Source organism: Scyliorhinus torazame, chromosome 2, assembly GCF_047496885.1.
Source record: "Scyliorhinus torazame isolate Kashiwa2021f chromosome 2, sScyTor2.1, whole genome shotgun sequence".
Classification (NCBI taxonomy): domain Eukaryota; kingdom Metazoa; phylum Chordata; class Chondrichthyes; order Carcharhiniformes; family Scyliorhinidae; genus Scyliorhinus; species Scyliorhinus torazame.
This window is the reverse complement of record NC_092708.1, coordinates 191,838,868-191,861,357: the sequence shown is the minus strand read 5'-3', so window position 1 is coordinate 191,861,357 and position 22,490 is coordinate 191,838,868. Positions and strand designations below refer to the sequence as shown.

Genomic DNA, 22,490 nt, shown 5'->3' with positions numbered 1-22,490 from the left:
CCTTTGTGATCACCACCGGGAGGCACTGAAACACAAAGAGGAATCTCGGGAGGACCACCATCTTAACCGCCTGCACCCTCCCTGCCATTGACAGGGATACCATATCCCATCTCTTGAAATCCTCCTCCATCTGTTCCACCAACCGCGTTAAATTTAACCTATGCAATGTGCCCCAATTCTTAGCTATCTGGATCCCCAGGTAACGAAAGTCCCTTGTTACCTTCCTCAACGGTAGGTCCTCTATTTCTCTACTCTGCTCCCCTGGATGCACCACAAACAACTCACTTTTCCCCATGTTCAATTTATACCCTGAAAAATCCCCAAACTCCCCAAGTATCCGCATTATTTCTGGCATCCCCTCCGCCGGGTCCGCCACGTATAGTAGCAAATCGTCCGCATACAAAGATACCCGGTGCTCTTCTCCTCCCCTAAGTACTCCCCTCCACTTCTTGGAACCCCTCAACGCTATCGCCAGGGGCTCAATCGCCAGTGCAAACAATAATGGGGACAGAGGGCATCCCTGCCTTGTCCCTCTATGGAGCCGAAAATATGCAGATCCCCGTCCATTCGTGACCACGCTCGCCACTGGGGCCCTATACAACAGCTGCACCCATCTAACATACCCCTCTTCAAAACCAAATCTCCTCAACACCTCCCACAAATAATCCCACTCCACTCTATCAAATGCTTTCTCGGCATCCATCGCCACTACTATCTCCGTTTCTCCCTCTGGTGGGGCCATCATCATTACCCCTAACAACCTCCGTATATTTGTGTTCAGCTGTCTCCCCTTCACAAACCCAGTTTGGTCCTCGTGGACCACCCCCGGGACACATTCCTCTATTCTCATTGCCATTACCTTGGCCAGGACCTTGGCATCTACATTGAGGAGGGAAATAGGCCTATAGGACCCGCATTGTAGCGGGTCCTTTTCCTTCTTTAAGAGAAGCGATATCGTTGCTTCAGACATAGTCGGGGGCAGTTGTCCCCTTTCCTTTGCCTCATTAAAGGTCCTCGTCAGTACCGGGGCGAGCAAGTCCACATATTTTCTATAGAATTCGACTGGGAATCCATCCGGTCCCGCGGCCGTTCCTGCCTGCATGCTCCTAATTCCTTTCACCACTTCTTCTACCTCGATCTGTGCTCCCAGTCCCACCCTTTCCTGCTCTTCCACCTTGGGAAATTCCAGCCGATCCAAGAAGCCCATCATTCTCTCCCTCCCATCCGGGGGTTGAGCTTCATATAATTTTTTATAAAATGTCTTGAACACTCCATTCACTCTCTCCGCTCCCCGCTCCATCTCTCCTTCCTCATCCCTCACTCCCCCTATTTCCCTCGCTGCTCCCCTTTTCCTCAATTGGTGTGCCAGCAACCTGCTCGCCTTCTCCCCATATTCGTACTGTACACCCTGTGCCTTCCTCCATTGTGCCTCTGCAGTGCCTGTAGTCAGCAAGTCAAATTCTACATGTAGCCTTTGCCTTTCCCTGTACAGTCCCTCCTCCGGTGCTTCCGCATATTGTCTGTCCACCCTCAAAAGTTCTTGCAGCAACCGCTCCCGTTCCTTACTCTCCTGCTTCCCTTTATGTGCCCTTATTGATATCAGCTCCCCTCTAACCACCGCCTTCAACGCCTCCCAGACCACTCCCACCTGGACCTCCCCATTATCATTGAGTTCCAAGTACTTTTCAATGCACCCCCTCACCCTTAGACACCCCCCCTCATCTGCCATTAGTCCCATGTCCATTCTCCAGGGTGGGCGCCCTCCTGTTTCCTCCCCTATCTCCAAGTCCACCCAGTGTGGAGCGTGATCCGATATGGCTATAGCCGTATACTCCGTTCCCCTCACCTTCGGGATCAATGCCCTACCCAGCACAAAAAAGTCTCTTCGCGAGTAGACTTTATGGACATAGGAGAAAAACGAGAACTCCTTACTCCTAGGTCTGCTAAATCTCCACGGGTCTACACCTCCCATCTGCTCCATAAAATCTTTAAGTACCTTGGCTGCTGCCGGCCTCCTTCCAGTCCTGGACTTCGACCTATCCAGCCCTGGTTCCAACACCGTATTAAAATCTCCCCCCATTATCAGCTTTCCCATCTCTAGGTCCGCAATGCGTCCTAGCATCCGCCTCATAAAATTGGCATCATCCCAGTTCGGGGCATATACGTTTACCAAAACCACCGTCTCCCCCTGTAGTTTGCCACTCACCATCACGTATCTGCCCCCGTTATCCGCCACTATAGTCTTTGCCTCGAACATTACCCGCTTCCCCACTAATATAGCCACCCCCCTGTTTTTCGCATCTAGCCCCGAATGGAACACCTGCCCCACCCATCCTTTGCGTAGCCTAACCTGGTCTATCAGTTTCAGGTGCGTTTCCTGTAACATAACCACATCTGCCTTAAGTTTCTTAAGGTGTGCGAGTACCCGTGCCCTCTTTATCGGCCCGTTCAGCCCTCTCACGTTCCACGTGATCAGCCGAGTTGGGGGGCTTCCTACCCCCCCCCCCCTTGTCGATTAGCCATCACCTTTTTCCAGCTCCTCACCCGGTTCCCACGCAGCTGTATCTCCCCCAGGCGGTGCCCCCCCGCCCATCCTCTCCCATACCAGCTCCCCCCTCTCCCCAGCAGCAGCAACCCAGTAATTCCCCCCTCCCACCCCCCCCCCCCCCCGCTAGATCCCCCGCTAGCGTAATTGCTCCCCCCATGTTGCTCCCAGAAGTCAGCAAACTCTGGCTGACCTCGGCTTCCCCCCGTGACCTCGGCTCGCACCGTGCGACGCCCCCTCCTTCCTGCTTCTCTATTCCCGCCATGATTATCATAGCGCGGGAACCAAGCCCGCGCTTCTCCCTTGGCCCCGCCCCCAATGGCCAACGCCCCATCTCCTCCACCTCCCCTCCTCCCCCCATCACCACCTGTGGGAGAGAGAAAAGTTACCACATCGCAGGATTAGTACATAAAACCCCTCTTTGCCCCCCACATTCGCCCCACCACTTTGTTCGAACGTTCTTTTTAATAACCCGCTCATTCCAGTTTTTCTTCCACAATAAAAGTCCACGCTTCATCCGCCGTCTCAAAGTAGTGGTGCCTCCCTCGATATGTGACCCACAGTCTTGCGGGTTGCAGCATTCCAAATTTTATCTTCTTTTTATGAAGCACCGCCTTGGCCCGATTAAAGCTCGCCCTCCTTCTCGCCACCTCCGCACTCCAGTCTTGATAAACGCGGATCACCGCGTTCTCCCATTTACTGCTCCGAGTTTTCTTCGCCCATCTAAGGACCATTTCTCTATCCTTAAAACGGAGGAATCTCACCACTATGGCTCTGGGAATTTCTCCTGCTCTCGGTCCTCGCGCCATCACTCGGTATGCTCCCTCCACCTCCAACGGACCCGCCGGGGCCTCCGCTCCCATTAACGAGTGCAGCATCGTGCTCACATATGCCCCGACGTCCGCTCCCTCCACACCTTCAGGAAAACCAAGAATCCTCAGGTTGTTCCTCCTTGCGTTGTTTTCCAGTGCCTCCAACCTTTCCACACATCGTTTCTGATGTGCCCCCTGCATCTCCGTCTTCACCACCAGGCCCTGTATATCGTCCTCATTCTCGGCTGCCTTTGCCTTCACGACCCGAAGCTCCCGCTCCTGGGTCTTTTGTTCCTCCTTTAGCCCTTCGATCGCCTGTAGTATCGGGGCCAACAGCTCTTTCTTCATTTCCTTTTTGATCTCTTCCACACAGCATTTCAAGAACTCTTGTTGTTCAGGGCCCCATGTTAAACTGCCACCTTCCGACGCCATCTTGGTTTTTGCTTGCCTTCCTTGCCGCTGTTCTAAAGGATCCACTGCAATCTGGCCACTCTCTCCTCCTTTTTCCATCCGTATCCAGGGGGGATTCCCTTCTGGTTTACCGCACAGTGTTTTTAGCCGTCAAAATTGCCGTTGGGGCTCCTATCAAGAGCCCAAAAGTCCGTTTCACAGGGAGCTGCCGAAACGTGCGACTCAGCTGGTCATCGCCGCACCCGGAAGTCCCGCCATCCCCTTTTTTAACCAAGCTCCTCACCCGGTTCCCACGTAGCCGTATATCCCTCCGACGACGCCCTCCCGCCTCGACCACCCCATCCCATAACAGCTCCCCCTTCTCCTTAGCAGCAGCAACCCAGTTAACCCCCCCTCCCCCCCCCTCCGCTAGATCCCCCTCTAGCATAGTTGCACCCCCCATGTTGCTCCCAGAAGTCAGCGAACTCTGGCTGACCTCGGCTTCCCCCCTTGTCCTCGACCCCCACTGTGCGAGGCCCCCTCCTTCCTGCGTCCCTGTTCCCGCCATAATTACCATAGCGCGGGAACAAAGCCCGCGTTTCCCACTCGGCCCCGCCCCTAATGGCCGGCGCCCACAGTTCCTCATACTTCCCCCCCCCCCCCCCCAACATGGGGAAGAGAGAAAAGTTACAGGATCACAAAATTAACAAATTGCAAAATCATCCCCCCCCCCCCCCCTTTTCTCGCCCCACATAATCACCCCACCACTTTGTCCCAAAAGTTCTTTCTCTCGCCAGACTATTCCAGCTTCTCGTCCACAATGAATGTCCACGCCTCTTCTGCCGTCTCAAAGTAGTGGTGCTTCCCTTGGTGTGTGACCCACAATCTCGCCGGTTGCAACATTCCAAACTGGATCTTCTTTTTGTGAAGCACCGCCTTAGCCCGATTAAAACTTGCCCTCCTTCTCGCCACCTCCGCACTCCAACCCTGTTATACGCGGATCACCGCGTTCTCCCACTTACAGCTCCGAGTTTTCTTCGCCCATCTGAGGACTGTCTCTCTGTCATTGTAGCGGAGAAACCTCACCACTATAGCTCGAGGTATTTCTCCAGCCTTCGGTCTTCGCGCCAGAACTCGATAAGCTCCCTCCACCTCCAAAGGGCCCGCCGGGGCCTCCCATTCCAATTAGCGAGTGAAGCATCGTGCTCACATATGTCGCGACGTCCGCCCCTTCTGCGCCTTCGGGAAGACCCAGGACTCTTAAATTCTTCCTCCTCGAATTATTCTCCAGTACTTCCAACCTTTCCACACACCTTTTGTGCTGCGCCTCGTGCGTCTCTGTCTTCACCACCAGGTCCTGTATTTCATCTTCATTTTCAGCAGTCTTTGCCTTCACGACCCGAAGCTCCAGCTCTTGGGTCCTCTGCTCCCCCTTTAGCCCTTCAATCGCCTGTAATATCGGGGCCAACAGCTCCTTCTTCAATTCCTTTTTCAGCTCTTCCACACAGCGCCGCAGGAACTCTTGCTGCTCCGGGCCCCATAACAAACGGCCACCTTCCGACGCCATCTTGCTTTGAGCTTCCCTTCCTTGCCGCTGCTCCAGAGGATCCTCTGCAATCCGGCCGCTATCCTCTCCCTTATCCATGCGTGTCCGGGGGGATTCGCTTCTGGTTTACCGCACAGTGTTTTTGGCCGTTTAAATTGCCGTTGGGGCTCCTATTAAGAGCCCAAAAGTCTGTTCCAACGGGAGCTGCCGAAACGTGCGACTTAGCTGGTCATCGCCGCACCCGGAATCCCATGAGAAAGATACCTGGCGACTCGTGAGCAAAGGTGACATTATCAGAGCTAATAAAACTGAGGCTAAAAAGAGCAACAGTTGTCCCCCGCTCGAACAGGTATACCCCTTTGGATATTGTCGGGGGGGATAGCCTATCAGGTGAAAACAGCAGCAGCCAGGGCCTTGGCACCACGGCTGGCTCTGATGTCCAGCAGGGAGGTTCAAAGCGCAGAAGAGCAATAGTAATAGGGGACTCTATAGTCAGGGGCACAGATAGGCGCTTCTGTGGATGTGAAAGAGACTCCAGGATGGTATGTTGCCTCCCTGGTGCCAGGTTCCAGGATGTCTCCGAATGGGTAGCGGGCATCCTGAAGGGAGAGGGCAAACAGGCAGAGGTTGTTGTACATATTGGTACTAACGACATAGGCAGGAAGGGGCATGAGGTCCTGCAGCAGGAGTTCAGGGAGCTAGGCAGAAAGTTAAAAGACAGGACCTCTGGGGTTGTAATCTCGGGATTACTCCCTGTGCCACGTGCCAGTGAGGCTAGGAATAGGAAGATAGAGCAGCTAAACACGTGGCTAAACAGCTGGTGTAGGAGGGAGGGTTTCCGTTATCTGGACCACTGGGAGCTCTTCCGGGGCATACAGGGAGATGTTGTTGAAAACAGCGGGACTGGTGGCCTGAAGTGCATATGTATTAATGCAAGAAGCATTACGCGTAAGGTAGATGAACTTAGAGCTTGGATTAGTACTTGGAACTATGATGTTGTTGCCATTACAGAGACCTGGTTGAGGGAGGGACAGGATTGGCAGCTAAACATTCCAGAATTTAGATGTTTCAGGCGGGATAGAGGGGGGTGTAAAAGGGGTGGCGGAGTTACGCTACTGATTAGGGAGAATATCACAGCTATACTACGGGAGGACACCTCAGAGGACACCTCAGAGGCTATGTGGATAGAGGTCAGGAATAAGAAGGGTGCAGTCACAATGTTGGGGGTTTACTACAGGCCTCCCAACAGCCAGCGGGAGATAGAGGAGCAGATAGGTAGACAAATTTTGGAAACGAGTAAAAACAACAGGGTTGTTGTGATGGGAGACTTCAACTTCCCCAATATTGACTGGGACTCACTTAGTGCTAGGGGCCTGGACGGGGCAGAGTTTGTAAGGAGCATCCAGGAGGGCTTCTTAAAACAATATGTAGACAGTCCAATTAGGGAAGGGGCTGTACTGGACCTGTTATTGGGGAATGAGCCCGGCTAGGTGGTAGAAGTTTCAGTAGGGGAGCATTTCGGGAACAGTGACCACAATTCAGTAAGTTTTAAAGTGCTGGTGGACAAGGATAAGAGTGGTCCTAGGGTGAATGTGCTAAATTGGAGGAAGGCTAATTATAACAATATTAGGCGGGAACTGAAGAACCTAGATTGGGGGAGGATGTTTGAGGGTAAATCAACATTTTTAAAAAAAAAAAAAATGTTTTTATTAAGAATTTTTCAATAACAATATTTTCTACCTTACAAACAACCCCCCCCAGTAACAAAGAAAAGGAAAAAGAACTCGCGTGGCAAGACCTGAACATGGCAAGTCAATAAGATACAAAACTTTGTACATTGGATTCTTCCCGTACATGTCAGTTTCCGGATCATTCATGTGTTTTCTTGCTCAAATGCCCCCCAGAGACCCCCCCCCCCCCTAACGATGTTCTCCCCCACCCTGGGTTGCTGTAGCTGCTGTCCGACCTTCATCTAACGTTCCGCGAGATGGTCTAGGAACGGTTGCCACCGCCTGTAGAACCCCTGCGCAGACCCTCTCAAGGCAAACTTTATCCTCTCCAACTTGATAAACCCTGCCATATCATTTATCCAGGCCTCCACGCTGGGGGGCGTCGCCTCCTTCCACATTAGCAAGATCGTTCGCCGGGCTACTGGGGACGCACAGGCCAGAATGCCGGCCTCTTTCGCCTCCTGCACTCCCGGCTCGTCCACTACTCCAAATAGTGCTAGCCCCCAGCTTGGCTTGACCCGGACTTTCACCACCTTAGATACTGTTCCCGCCACTCCCCTCCAGTGCCGGGCATGACCAAAACATATGGACATGGTTCGCCGGACTTCCTGAGCACCTCCCACATCTGTTCTCCATCCCAAAGAACCTGCTCAGCCTCGCCCCCGTCATATGCGCTCTATGAACCACCTTAAATTGTATCAGGCTAAGCCTGGCACACGAGGAAGAGGAATTAACCCTACTTAGGGCGTCAGCCCATAGTCCCTCCTCAATCTCCTCCCCCAACTCCTCCTCCCATTTACCCTTCAGCTCCTCTACCAAAACCTCCCCCTCTTCTTTCATCTCCTGGTATATCGCCGACACCTTGCCCTCCCCGACCCATACGCCCGAAATCACCCTATCTTGAATCCCCTGTGCCGGGAGCAGCGGGAATTCCCTCACCTGCCGCCTCACAAACACCCTCACTTGCATGTACCTGAAAGCATTTCCCGGGGGTTGCCCAAACTTCTCCTCCAGCGCCCCTAAGCTCGCAAACGTCCTGTCAATGAACAGGTCCCCCATTCTTCTAATCCCTACCCGATGCCAGCTCTGAAATCCCCTGTCCATCCTTCCTGGGACAAACCGATGGTTGTCTTTAATCGGGGACCACACCGAGGCTCCCGTCGCACCCCTGTGCCGTCTCCACTGCCCCCAGATCCTTAGCGTTGCCGCCACCACCGGGCTCGTTGTATACCTTGTCGGCGAGAGCGGCAGCGGTGCCGTCACCAGCGCCCCCAGGCTTGTTCCTTTGCAGGACGCCATCTCCAACCTCTTCCACGCTGCCCCCTCTCCCTCCGTCACCCACTTATGGATCATTGCCACGTTGGCTGCCCAATAGTAACCAGCCAAATTTGGCAACGCCAACCCTCCTCTATCTCTGCTACGCTCCAAGAACCCCCTCCTTACCCTCGGGGTCTTGCTTGCCCACACAAATCCCGTAATGCTCCTGCTTACCCTCTTAAAAAAGGCCTTAGTGATCACAATTGGGAGGCATTGGAATACAAAAATAAATCTCGGGAGGACCACCATTTTAACCGACTGTACCCTACCCGCCAGCGAGAGTGGAACATGTCCCACCTTTTAAAATCCTCCTCCATCTGTTCCACCAACCGTGACAAATTAAGTTTATGCAGTGCCCCCCAGCTCCTAGCTACCTGAATCCCCAAGTATCGAAAGCTCCTTTCCGCCCTCCTCAACGGTAGGTCGTCTATCCCTCTTCCCTGGTCCCCCGGATGGATCACAAAGAGCTCACTCTTTCCCACATTGAGCTGATAGCCCGAAAAGTCTCCGAACTCCCGTAGGATCTGCATTACCTCAACCATTCCCTCCACTGGATCCGTCACATACAGCAACAGGTCGTTTGCGTACAGCGACACTCGATGTTCCTCTCCCCCTCGGACCACCCCCTTCCATTTCCCCAACTCCCTTAACGCCATGGCCAAAGGTTCAATTGCTAATGCGAACAGCAGAGGGGACAGGGGGCACCCCTGCCTCATCCCTCGATACAGCCGGAAATACTCCGACCTCCGCCGGTTCGTGACCACACTCGCCACCGGGGCTTTATACAGGAGATTAACCCAACTGATAAACCCTCCCCTAAACCCAAACCTCCTCAACACTTCCCAGAGATACTCCCACTCTACCCGATCGAAGGCCTTCTCCGCGTCCATGGCTGTCACTATCTCCGCTTCTCCCTCCACCGATGGCCTCATTATCACATTTAGGAGCCTTCGCACATTAGTATTTAACTGCCTACCCTTTACGAATCCCGTCTGGTCCTCATGAATCACCCCTGGGACACAGCCCTCAATCCTCATGGCCAACATTTTTGCCAGCAACTTAGCATCTACATTAAGGAGCGAGATCGGTCTATATGACCCACATTGCAGTGGGTCCTAATCCCGCTTCAAGATCAAAGAGATCGTCGCCTCCAACATTGTCGGGGGCAGGGTCCCCCCCTCCCTTGATTCATTGAAGGTCCTTACCAGCAACGGGGCTAACAGGTCTACATATTTCCTGTAGAACTCCACCGGGAACCCATCCAGCCCCGGGGCCTTCCCTGCCTCCATGCTCCCTAGTCCTTTAACCAGCTCCTCCACCCCAATTGGCGCCCCCAGACCAGCCACCTCCTGCACCTCCACCCTTGGGAACCTCAACTGATCCAAGAATCGCCGCATCCCCTCTTTTCCCCCAGGGGGCTGGGACCTATACAGTTCCTCATAAAAGGACTTAAAAGCCTCATTCACTTTCCCTGCCCTCCGCACCGTAGTTCCCCTGCCATCTTGGACTCCACCTATTTCCCTCGCTGCCATCCTCTTACGGAGCTGGTGTGCCAGCATCCGGCTCGCCTTCTCCCCATATTCATATATCGCCCCCTGTGCCTTCCTCCACTGTGCCTCTGCCTTCCCTGTGGTCAACAGGTCGAACTCCGTCTGGAGACTTCGTCTCTCCCTGAGTAGTCCCTCATCCGGAGCCTCTGCATAGCTCCTGTCCACCCTTAAAATCTCCCCCACTAACCTCTCCCTTTCCCTGCCCTCTCTCTTCACCCTGTGAGCCCTGATGGAGATAAACTCTCCCCTGACCACCGCCTTCAGCGCCTCCCATACTACTCCCACCTGCACCTCCCCGTTGTCGTTAGCCTCCAGATACCTTTCAATACACTCCCGCACACTTCCTCGTCTGCCAGCAGTCCCACATCCAACCTCCACAACGGGCATTGGTCCCTCTCCTCCCCCAAATCCAGCTCCACCCAGTGCGGGGCATGGTCTGAAATGGCTATGGCCGAATACTCCATTCCCTCCACTTTCGGGATCAATGCCCTGCCCAGAACAAAAAAATCTATCTGGGAGTAGGCCTTATGAACGTGGGAGAAAAAAGAAAATTCTCTGGCCAAAGGCCTGGCAAATCTCCACGGATCTACTCCCCCCATCTGATCCATAAACCCCCTAAGCACCTTGGCTGCAGCCGGCCTCTTCCCCATCCTAGATGTGGAACAATGTAATGATGGGTCCAGCACCGCGTTAAAATCCCCACCCATTATCAAACACCCTACCTCCAGGTCCGGAATACGCCCCAACATCCAGTCCCATGCTCGCGTCTTCCGCACCCTCAAGTCCCCCTGGCGGGGGCCCCCGCCCCGACCACCTCTTCCATTTTCAGTTCCCCCCTCGGACAGTGCAGCAGCAACCCTAAACTCTCCTCTCTCTCTCTCCCCCCCCCCCCCCCCCCCCCCTGATTAGGGAGCTAGATCCACTTCTAGCTCTTTTGCTCCCCCCATATTACTTCCGTGAGTCAGCTGACTTCTGCTGACCCCGGCTTCCCCCGCCTTCCCGTTGATCTCCCCCTTGTGGGAGTCTCTCCTCCTCCTCACCTTCCTCCATCCACCCCCCCATTTTGGCACGGGAAAAAGCCCACGCTTTCCTGAGCCAGCCTCGCCCCCTATGGCGCAGCCCCTATTGCGCCCATTAACCCAGTTCCCTCATCCCCGAGTCTCACCTCCCTCCAGCACCGACGCCCACATTCCCCATCATCATCATCTTGTCTACAGAAAAGAAAAAAGGAAATTTTAGGAATTTTAACCAGAACTCTACCCACATCCCCATCCATCATCCCACCCATGCAATATTCTTTACCCATATTTACAATCCCCTATACAACCACATCTCCTCAGCTCGAGTCCAGTTTTTCCATCTGAATAAAGGTCCAAGCCTCTTCTGGCGTTTCAAAATAATGGTGTCTGTCCTGATAAGTGACCCACAGTCACGCAGGCTGCAGCATGCCAAACCTGACTCTTTTTTTATGCAGCACCGCCTTGGCCCGGTTGAAGCCAGCTCTCCTCTTTGCCACCTCCACGCTCCAATCCTGGTATACTCGGATCACCGCGTTCTCCCATCTACTGCTCCGCACCTTCTTGGCCCATCTCAGCACACTTTCTTTGTCCGTGAAGCGGTGGAACCTTGTCACTATCGCCCTTGGCGGCTCATCTGCCTTGGGTCTCCTCGCCAGGACCCGGTGAGCTCCTTCCAGCTCTAGGGGGGTCGGAGAGACCTCCGCACCCATCAGCGAATGGAGCATCGTACCCACGTACGCACCGGCATCAGCTCCCTCCACTCCTTCGGGAAGACCCAGAATCCAGAGGTTATTCCTTCGCGACCTGTTCTCCAGGACCTCAATTCTCTCGGCCCACCTCCTGTGCACCGCCTCGTGTGCCTCCATTTTTACCGCCAGGCCCAGGATCTCGTCCTCGTTGGTATTCACTTTCTCATTCACCACACAAAGCTCTACCGCCTGGGCCTTCTGGGTCTCCTTCAGCCCCTCGATCGCCAACAGCATTGGCGCCAGCACCTCCTTTTTCAGTTCCTCCACACATCGCTTGAGGAACTCCTGCTGGTCTGGCCCCCACACTGCTCACTCTCTGCCCTCCGCCATCTTGCCTTCTTCCCCTCGTTTTGGTCTCTGCTCCAGGGCCTCTTTCCTCGTCGCTCCACCGCTGATCTCTGCCATATATTGTGAGGGGGGACCTCACTGCACCTTCCCATACGGGATTAAATCAAAAACAGCTCCGTTGGGGCTCCTCTGAAGAGCCCGAAAGTCCGTAGTCGCGGGAGCTGCCGAAATGTGTGCCTTAGCTCCGCATCGTCGCAACCGGAAGTCTGGTAAATCAACATCTGACATGTGGGAGGCTTTCAAATGTCAGTTGAAAGGAGTTCAGGACCGGAATGTTCCTATGCGGAAGAAGGATAAATATGGCAAATTTTGGGAACCTTGGATAACGAGAGATATTGTAGGCCTCGTCAAAACGAAAAAGGAGGCATTTGTCAGGGCTAGAAGGCTGGGAACAGACGAAGCCTGTGTAGAATATAAGGAAAGTAGGAAGGAACTGAAGCAAGGAGTCAGGAGGGCTAGAAGAGGTCACGAAAGGTCATTGGCAAATAGGGTTAAGGAAAATCCCAAGGCTTTTTACATGTACATAAAAAGCAAGAGAGTAGCCAGGGAAAGGGTTGGCCCACTGAAGGATAGGCAAGGGAATCTATGTGGAGCCAGAGGAAATGGGCGAGGTACTAAATGAATACTTTGCATCAGTATTCACCAAAGAGAAGGAATTGGTGGATGTTGAGTCTGAAGAAGGGTGTGTAGATGGCCTGGGTCACATTGAGATCCAAAAAGACGAGGTGTTGGGCGTCTTGAAAAATATTAAGATAGATAAGTCCCCAGGGCCTGATGGGATCTATCCCAGAATACTGAAGGAGGCTAGAGAGAAAATTGCTGAGGCCTTGACAGAAATCTTTGGATCCTCACTGTCTACATGTGATGTCCCGGAGGACTGGAGAATAGCCAAATGTTGTTTCTTTGTTTAAGAAGGGTAGCAAGGATAATCCAGGGAACTACAGGCCGGTGAGCCTTACGTCAGTGGTAGGGAGAGAATTCTTCGAGACAGGATCTACTCCCATTTGGAAGCAAATGGACGTATTAGTGAGAGGCAGCATGGTTTTGTGAAGGGGAGGTCGTGTCTCACTAACTTGATAGAGTTTTTCAAACATGTCACAAAGATGATTGATGCAGGTAGGGCAGTGGATGTTGTCTATATGGACTTCAGTAAGGCCTTTGACAAGGTCCCTCATGGTAGACTGGTACAAAAGGTTAAGTCACACGGGATCAGGGATGAGCTGGCAAGGTGGATACAGAACTGGCTAGGTCATAGAAGGCAGAGAGTAGCAATGGAAGGGTGCTTTTCTAATTGGAGGGCTGTGACTAGTGGTGTTCCGCAGGGATCAGTGCTGGGACCTTTGCTGTTAGTAGTATATATAAATGATTTGGAGGAAAATGTAACTGGTCTGATTAGTAAGTTTGCAGATGACACAAAGGTTGGTGGAATTGCGGATAGCGATGAGGACTGTCAGAGGATACAGCAGGATTTAGATTGTTTGGAGACTTGGGTGGAGAGAAGGCAGATGGAGTTTAATCCGGACAAATGTGAGGTCATGAATTTTGGAAGGTCTAATGCAGGTAGGGAATATATATACAGTGAATGGTAGAACCCTCAAGAGTATTGAAAGTCAGAGAGAGCTAGGTGTACAGGTCCACAGGTCACTGAAAGGAGCAACACAGGTGGAGAAGGTAGTCAAGAAGGCATACGGCATGCTTGCCTTCATTGGCCGGGGCATTGAATATAAGAATTGGCAAGTCATGTTGCAGCTGTATAGAACCTTAGTTAGGCCACTTACTTATACTTAGTTAGTATAGTGTTCAATTCTGGTCGCCACACTATCAGAAGGATGTGGAGGCTTTAGAGAGGGTGCAGAAGAGATTTACCAGGATGTTGCCTGGTATGGAGGGCATTAGCTATGAGGAGCGGTTGAATAAACTCTGGTTTATTCTCACTGGAACTCACTGGAGGTTGAGGGGCGACCTGATAGAGGTGTACAAAATTATGAGGGGCATCGATAGAGTGGATAGTCAGAGGCTGTTCCCCAGGGTAGAGGGGTCAATTACTAGGGGGCATAGGTTTAAGGTGAGAGAGGCAAGGTTTAGAGGAGATGTACGAGGCAAGTTTTTTACACAGCGGGTAGTGGGTGCCTGGAACTCGCTGCCGGAGGAGGTGGTGGAAGCAGGGATGATAGTGACATTTAGGGGGCATCTTGACAAATACATGAATAGGATGGGAATAGAGGGATACGGACCCAGGAAGCGTAGAAGATTGTAGTTCAGACAGGCAGCATGGTCGGCACGGGCTTGGAGGGCCGAAGGGCCTATTCCTGTGCTGTCCTTTCCTTTAATCTTTGTATAGCAATCTTACCCACTTCACAAATTGCGGCCCAATCCCAAAACGCTCCAAAACTGACATCAAATCCCCCATTCTACTCGGTCAAACACGTTCTTGGCGTCCAGTGCCACAACCACCTCTGTCTCCCTTCCCTCCACCGGTGCCATAACCACATTCAATACCCGCCTATTATTTGAAAAGAGCTGCTCCCTTTCACAAACCCCGCCTGATCTTTCCCTATCACCTTCGCCAATACCTTTGCATCCGCATTCAAGAGTGATATGGGCTATACGACTCTCACTCTGTTGGATCCTTATCCTTCTTTAGCAACAAGGAGATCGAGGCCTGCCCCAAAGTCTGTGGTAACACCCCCTTTCCTATCGCCTTCTCAAACATCCCCACCATCAGCGGCAACAACTTATCCCTCAATTTCTTATAGTACTCCACCTGGAGCCCCCACTACCCTCCCCGACTGCATCCTCCCAATTGCTTCCTTCATCTCCTGCTCCCCTATTGCCCCCTCCAATATGGCCCGATCTCCTCCCCCAAACTCGGGTATTCCAAACCATCCTGGAATTCCTGCATCTCCCGATCCTCCCCAGGTGGTTCCGACCTACATAACTTCTCGTAAAACTCCTCAAACACCCTATTAATCTGCTCCGGAGCCACCGCCAACTTCCTTGCCCTGTTCCACACCTGAACAATTTCCCTCGCCGCCGCCTCCCTCTGAAGTTGACCTGCCAACATGCGTCCCACCTTCTCCCCATACTCATAAACTGCTCCCCTCGCCCTCCTCAATTGGCGCACCGCCTTCCTTGTGGGCAACTGATCAAAGCTCGCCTGTAGCTCCTTCCTCCTCTCCAAAAGCACAGGATCCACATCCTCTGCATTCCTCCTGTCCACCTCCAACATCTCGTCTATCAACCTTTGCCGTTCCACCCTCTCCTCTTTATCCACCTTTGCCTTAAAAGATATCACCTCCCCCCTCACCACTGCCTTCAGAGCTTCCCATACCACCGCCTGCGAAACCTCCCCCGTACAATTAAACCCGACATATTCCTCGATTACTTTCCCAATCTTATCACAAACCCCTCGATCCCCCAACAACCCCATATCCAATCTTCACCCTGACCTCTGCACTGCCCCCTTCTCCCAACACCATGTCCACCCAATGCGGCGCATAATCCGATATCGCAATTGCCGAATATTCCAATTCCTTGACCCCAGCCAACAGCCACAAACAAATCTATCCTCGAATAGACCTTATGAACCAAAGAGAAAAACGAATACTCCCGCTCCCCTGGATGCAGAAACATCCAAGAGTCCACCCTTCCCATTTCCACCATTAGTCCAGCTAACGCCTTACCTGATCCTAACCCAGCCCTTCCTAATCCTTACCTGATCCTTCACCCTCAAATGTGTCTCCTGCAGCATCGCGACATCAACCTTCAAACTCTTTAGGTGCACCCTCGACCTCTTCACTGGTCCTCAAAACACCCTCACGTTCCACGTAACTTGCCTAACAGGGGTCTCTTCCACCCCTATTCCTATCCACCATCATTATAACTCCGGACCCTGTCCTCAGGGCCTGACCCGCCCCTATCCATTGTTAACATCGAACCCCGCCTCCCCTCCCAGAATCCCCCCCTCCCAGAATCACCCCTCCACTTCCTCTCACAAAAGCCTCGCCCAGTATCGATCCCCTCCCCCCTCCCATTTTCACACCTCCTAGGCCCATCGAAACCTGCTCACCAGTCTCCAATGTCCACAGCCCCTCCCCCCACCACACCTCCATTCACTAGCTAACTTAAGCTTGCTAGTGTGGGGCCCCTGCCCAGGCGCCCGCCACCCCCCCCCCCCCCACCGCCACCCCCGCCCAGTCCCAGGAAAACAACCAGAACCCAACATACCCGTGCAAACATACAAATCTCAGAGAAACCGTTGCTCCAAAAAACAATAAAAACTTAACCTCTATAATAGCGTGAAGTAAAAATATAAACCAGAAATATATATATATATATATGTACCCTCTTCCAACTCCCCTCCCCACAGTCCACGACCAATCTTCAGTCCCATTCCTCACTTCTGCCCCAAGCCTTCCACCTTCACAAACGCCTCCGCCACCTCCACCGTCTCAAAGTAAAAGTCTCTGGAGTTGTAGGTCACCCTCAACGTAGCTGGATACACCATGGCAAACCACACCCCACTGTTGTATAATGCCGTCTTCACTCGGCTGAAAGCCGCTCGCCTCCTCGCCAGTTGCGCCGTTAAGTCCTGATAAATGCGAACACCAGCACCAACCCACTGCACCTCCTGCTTCTTCTTCATCTCATTCAAGACCTTCTCCTTCATGTTGTACTTGTGGAAGAGAACAATCACCGCCAACATCTTGGCAAAGTTCTCCATCGGCCTCGAGCCCTCCACCTCCTCAGGCAGGCCCACAATCCTCAAATTTTGCCGCGTCAAACGGTTTTCCAAGTTCTCCAACTTTGCTCACAGCCACTTATTGTCCTCGACCACCCTCCGCAGCTCATCAACCATCGAGGTGAGCTGATTACTGTGCAGCGACACTGTCTCCTCCACTCCCTTCATCTTCTCGCCCTGCTCCCTCACCTCGGCCGATGTTTTCGCCACAGCCACCTTCACCGGAGCAAGTGCATCCTCCACCAACGCCTTCAAAGTCACTGCCATCTCTTTTCTCAACACCTCCATATGCTTCGCAAGTTGCTTTTCCAGCTCCAAGGACAACACCTCAGTCATCTTCTCTGCTGTAAGCAGTGCGACCCCTCCCAGCAGCCCAGCCTCCGACATCTTGCCAGCTCATGGGCTGGCCCTCTCACTCGACGGTGAATCTTCACTCCCTCCCTGCTTCACGGCTGTTTTCTTCTGACTGACTCTTCAACATTATTCGCCTTCCTATAATACCCAATCATTCAAAAATTGCCCCCAGGACCGGACATTAAAACTCTTAAAAACACGTCTCGAGCAGTAGCCACCCAACATGCGACTTCCCCTCTACATGCCGCCACCGGATGTCCCACTTTTTCCTTTCCAACTGCTTATTCAATTCCCTTTTGAAAGTATCGATCGAATCTGCCTCCACCACACTCGAGGCGTGCATTCCAGATCCGGACCGCTCGCTGCATTTAAAAAAATGTTTTATCTCTGTTTCTGTAGGTTCTTCTGCTAATCACCTTTAAATTTGTGTCCACTGGTTCTCAACTCTACCACCAATGGGAACAATTTTTCTCTAGCTGCTCCACAGAATCATAGATTCATAGAATTTACAGTGCAGAAGGAGGCCATTCGGCCCATTGAGTCTCCACCGGCTCTTGGAAAGAGCACCCTACCCAAGCCTACACCTCCACCCCATCCTGTAACCCAGCAACTCCACCTCACCTAAGGGCAATTTATCATGGCATTCCACCTAACCTGCACATCTTTGGACTGTGGGAGGAAACCGGAGCACCCGGAGGAAACCCACGCAGACACGGGGAGAACGTGCAGACTCTGCAACAGTGACCCAAGCCGAGAATCAAACCTGGGACCCTGGAGCTGTGAAGCAACTGTGATAACCACTGTGCTACCGTGCCGTCCAGCTAGGCCCCTCACAACCTTCTCGAAGGAGAACAATCCCAGCTTGCCTACATGAACAGGAGTACAGGTTCATAGCTCCTTGAAGGTGGAGTCGCAGGTGGACAGGGTGGTGAAGAAGGCATTCAGCATGCCAGGTTTTATTGGTCAGAATATTGAATACAGGGGTTGGGATGTCTTGTTGAAGTTGTACAAGACATTGGTGAGACCACACATGGAATACTGTGTTCAGTTCTGGTTACCCTATTGTAGGAAGGATATTGTTAAACTAGAAAGAGTGCAGAAGAGATTTACCAGGATGCTACTGGGACTTCATGGTCTGAGTTATAAGGAGAGGCTGGATAGACTGGGACTTTTTTCCCTGGAGCGTAGGAGGCTTAGGGGTGACCTTATAGAGGTTTATAAAATAATGAGGAGCATAGACAAGGTAGATAGTCAACATCTTTTCCCAAAGGTAGGGGAGTCTAGAACTAAAGGGCATAGGTTTAAGATGACAGGAGAGAGATACAAAAGAGACCAGAGGGGAAATTTCTTCACACACAGGGTGGTGAGCATCTGGAACGAGCTGTCAGAGACAGTGGTAGAGGCGGGTACAATTTTGTTCTTTAAAAAGCAGTTAGACAGTTACATGGGCAGGGTGGGTATAGAGGAATATGGGCCAAATGCGGGCAAGTGGGACTGGCTTAGTGATAGAAAGTGGGTGGCATGGACAAGCTGGGCCGAAGGGCCTGTTTCCATGCTGTAAACATCTATGACTCTCTGATTCTATGACATACACATTAGGAGGAGGCCACTCAAACCTTCAAGCTTGCCCTGCCATTCAACAAGATCATTGTTGGTCTAACTGCTTCTCCAATCTATCCACAACTTTAGTTTCTCGTTAGAATTACAGAATTCCAGGGCAGCACGGTGGTGCAGTGGGTTAGCCCTGCAGCCTCACGGCGCCGAGGTCCCAGGTTCGATCCCGGCTCTGGGTCACTGTCTGCGTGGAGTTTGCACATTCTCCCCGTGTTTGCATGGGTTTCACCCCCACAACCCAAAGATCTGCAAGTTAGGTGGATTGGCCACGCTAAATTGCCCCTTAATTGGAAAAAATGAATTGGGTACACTAAATTTATTTTATAAAAAAAAGAATTATAGACTTCCTACAGTGCAGAAGGAGGCCATTCTGCCCATCAGGTCGGCACTGACCCTCTGAAAGAGCACTCTACCTTGGCCCACTTCTCCACCCTATCCCTGTAACCCCACATAATCTGCACATCTTTGGACTTGAAGGGGCAATTTAGCATGGCCAATCCAACTAACCTGCACATCTTTGGACTAGGAGGAAACCGGAGCACCCGGAAGAAACCTACACAGACATGGGGAGAACATGCAAACTCCACACAGTCAGTGACCCAAGGTCAGAATTGTCCCTGGCACTGTGAGGCAGCAGTGCTAACCACTGTGCCACCATTTTTGGAGCACATCTTGAAGATCTTTTCTGCACTCTCCCTTGTATCTTTCCAAAAGTGTGGTTCCCCAGAATTGGACACACAATTCCCAGTTGAAGCTGAACAGTGTTTTGTCGAGATTCATCATTACGTCTGTACTTTGTGCCCCTATCTATAAAGCCCAAGATTCCCTGTCCCTCATTAAACATTTTCTCAACCTGGCCTGCCACCATCAATGATTTGTGTAATTTATTTCCCAGGTCCCTCTGCTTCTGCATCCCCTTTAGAATTGCTCTTTTTATTTTATACTGCACTGTTCCTCATTCTTTCTATCAAAATGTATAATTTCACGCCTCTGTGTTAAATTTCGCCTGTCACACATCCACCTTTTCCACCAGCCTGTCTTGGAATCTTATCAGTATCCGCCTCACAGTTTACAATACTTCCAAGTTTTGTGTTATCTGCACAACTATTTAAGTTGTGCGATCTGTCTGCGACTGGCATGCGGCTAATCAAGAACCCAGATTGTCGTGTTATTCACCCTGGGGTAACACGGACTGCAACTGGATGCAGTTTTACTATAAAGTAGACACCAAACTTGGACGTTAGTTCAGTACGTATTATTGAACTTCTGGGGAGGTGCACACAGCTTGCTGTGGGTTGACACTCTACTAATCTAAGTGTGCTAACTATAACTAACTAGACAAGACTAGCTCTGAGCCACGTGTAGAAGGTGCTGACTGATATATACACCCTGACTGTCACTACAGTTGTCACCAGTGTAAAGAGGCAGACTGCCAATGCCTCGTGTGTTTTATAGTGGGAAACCCCCCTCTAGTGTTCTGCCTGGTGATTGGTTGTGTTCTGTCCAGTGTGTAGATTAGCTGTACTGGGTGTCTGTCACTGCCTGTCTGTATCTCATTATGTGCATGAGTGCATATCATGACACAGATGTGGCTCATCGCGTTTCTGATCAACACGTTAAAAAAAAGTCAAATTCTGTGGATGCGCTGGAAATCTGAAATAAAAACAGAAAATTCTGGATAAACCCAGCAGGTCGCCTGACAGCGTCTGTGGAGAGGGAAAGAGTTAGTGTTTCACCAAGTTGTCCTCATTCTCTCCATAATTCTAACGTTGTGGAATGGGGGGAATGACAACAAACCATTTGGTTTAGTCACATTTTAAGTTTGAGTCACATCTCTGAGCACAGCAACTTCACATTCTTACACCACAGTGGGCGGCATGGTAGCACAGTGGGTAGCACTATTGCTTCACAGATCCAGGATCCCAGGTTCGATCCCGCTTGGGTCACTGTCTGTGTGGAGTCTGCACGTTCTCCCCGTGTTTGCGTGGGTTTCCTCCGGGTGCTCCGGTTTCCTCCCACAATTCCCGAAAGACGTGCTTGGTAGGTGAATTGGACATTCTGAATTCTTCCTCTGTGTACCCGAACAGGCGCCAGAGTGTGGATTTTCACAGTAACTTCATTGCAGTGTTAAGCCTACTTGTGACAATAAAGATTATTATTATTTGTTTCAGAAAACCCTGCACAAATTCTCATGACCTCCAGTCTCCTCACAATGAGGCCATCTTGAGCAATAATGGACTTGGCAATCTGGACATCACAGAACTTCGTCAGCTCCTCCTGCAGAATGAGCCCACCCTGCTGCCTGAGGTAGGATTTGAAAGGAGGAGGGTGAAGGTGGAACCCCATGGAGAGTATGACTGACATGATAAATCAGAGGCATTACTCAAAGTTAAACAACAACAGCAGGTTAAGGTTTAAACCAGTGAAATTTTGGACTGATGCCAGAAAATGATTGGGCTTTGTAAATCATTGGTTAGGCCTCAGCTTAAGTTTCGGGTTCGATTCTGGGCACCTCACTTTGGGAAGGATGTCCAGGCTGAAGGAGGGAGCAGAGGGGATTTATGAGAATGGAACCAGGGTTGAGAGACTGGAGAAGCTGGGATTGTTCTCCTTAGAGCAGAGAAATTTAAGACCAGATTTAAGACGGGTTTTTAAAATCATTAAGGATTTTAAGTAAGTAAAAAGTGTTTCATACGATAGGCGGATCAGTAACCAGAGGACACAGATTTAAGGGAATTTAATCTAAGTAAAATGTTTAAAAATACCACATATCTGCTTTGTCCGCAAAGTTGACAGGGAAGTGGGGGGGAGCCCCTCCGACCCAGTTGTTTACGTGAAACGTATGTGGGTTAAATGGGCCGGTTAAATAGTCGAGTGTTTTCACACACTTGAGGAGTTTGAAGACGGACATCTTGGGCGAGATTCTCCGACCCCCCGGCGGGTCGGAGAATCGCCGGGGGCTGGCGTGAAACCCGCCCTCGCCGGTTGCCGAATTCTCCGGCACCGGAGATTCGGCGGGGGCGGGAATCGCGCCGCGCCGGTTGGCGGGCCCCCCCCCCTGCAATTCTCCGGCCCGGATGGGCCAAAGTCCCGCTGCTAGAATGCCTGTCCCGCCGGCGTGGATTAAACCACCTCTCTTACCGGCGGGACAAGGCGGCGCGGGCGGGCTCCGGGGTCCTGGGGGCGCGGGGCGATCTGCCCGGGGGGTGCCCCCACGGTGGCCTGGCCCGCGATCGGGGCCCACTGATCCACGGGCGAGCCTGTGCCGTGGGGGCATTCTTTTCCTTCTGCCTTCGCCACGGTCTCCACCATGGTGGAGGCGGAAGAGACTCCCTCCAAAGCGCATGCGCGGGGATGCCGTGAGCGGCCGCTAACGCTCCTGCGCATGCGCCGCCCGGCAATGTCATTTCCGCGCCAGCTGGCGGGGCACCAAAGGTCTTTTCCGCCAGCTGGCGGGGCGGAAATCAATCTGGCTTGGGCCTAGCCCCTCAAGGTTAGGGCTCGGCCCCCCAAGATGCGGAGGATTCCGCACCTTTGGGGCGGTGCGATGCCCGACTGATTAGCGCCGCTTTTGGCGCCGGTTGGCGGACATCGCGCCGATACTGGAGAATTTCGCCCCTTGTTTCTTCAGGAGACACACCTGAAGCGGGAGATCAGATGAGACTGAGGATGGGATGGGTGGGGCAGCTGTTCCACTCGGAGGTAATCATGCAGATGAGGGAGTGGCGGTGTGGTCAACAAGAAAGTGGCTTTCGAGTTTGGCTGTAATGTAGCT

The 22,490-nt window shown here is 52.2% G+C and overlaps 1 protein-coding gene across 1 annotated transcript in view; it reads left to right on the top strand.

Annotated features, from left to right (window-relative positions):
• LOC140394479 (protein mono-ADP-ribosyltransferase PARP12-like) overlaps positions 1-22,490 on the top strand; it is a 119,170-nt gene that overhangs the window by 19,221 nt on the left and 77,459 nt on the right. Inside the window, exon 2 of the mRNA XM_072481781.1 lies at positions 20,887-21,022. Within this exon, the coding sequence (XP_072337882.1) occupies positions 20,887-21,022 (136 nt within the window). The remainder of the gene's footprint in view (positions 1-20,886; positions 21,023-22,490) is intronic.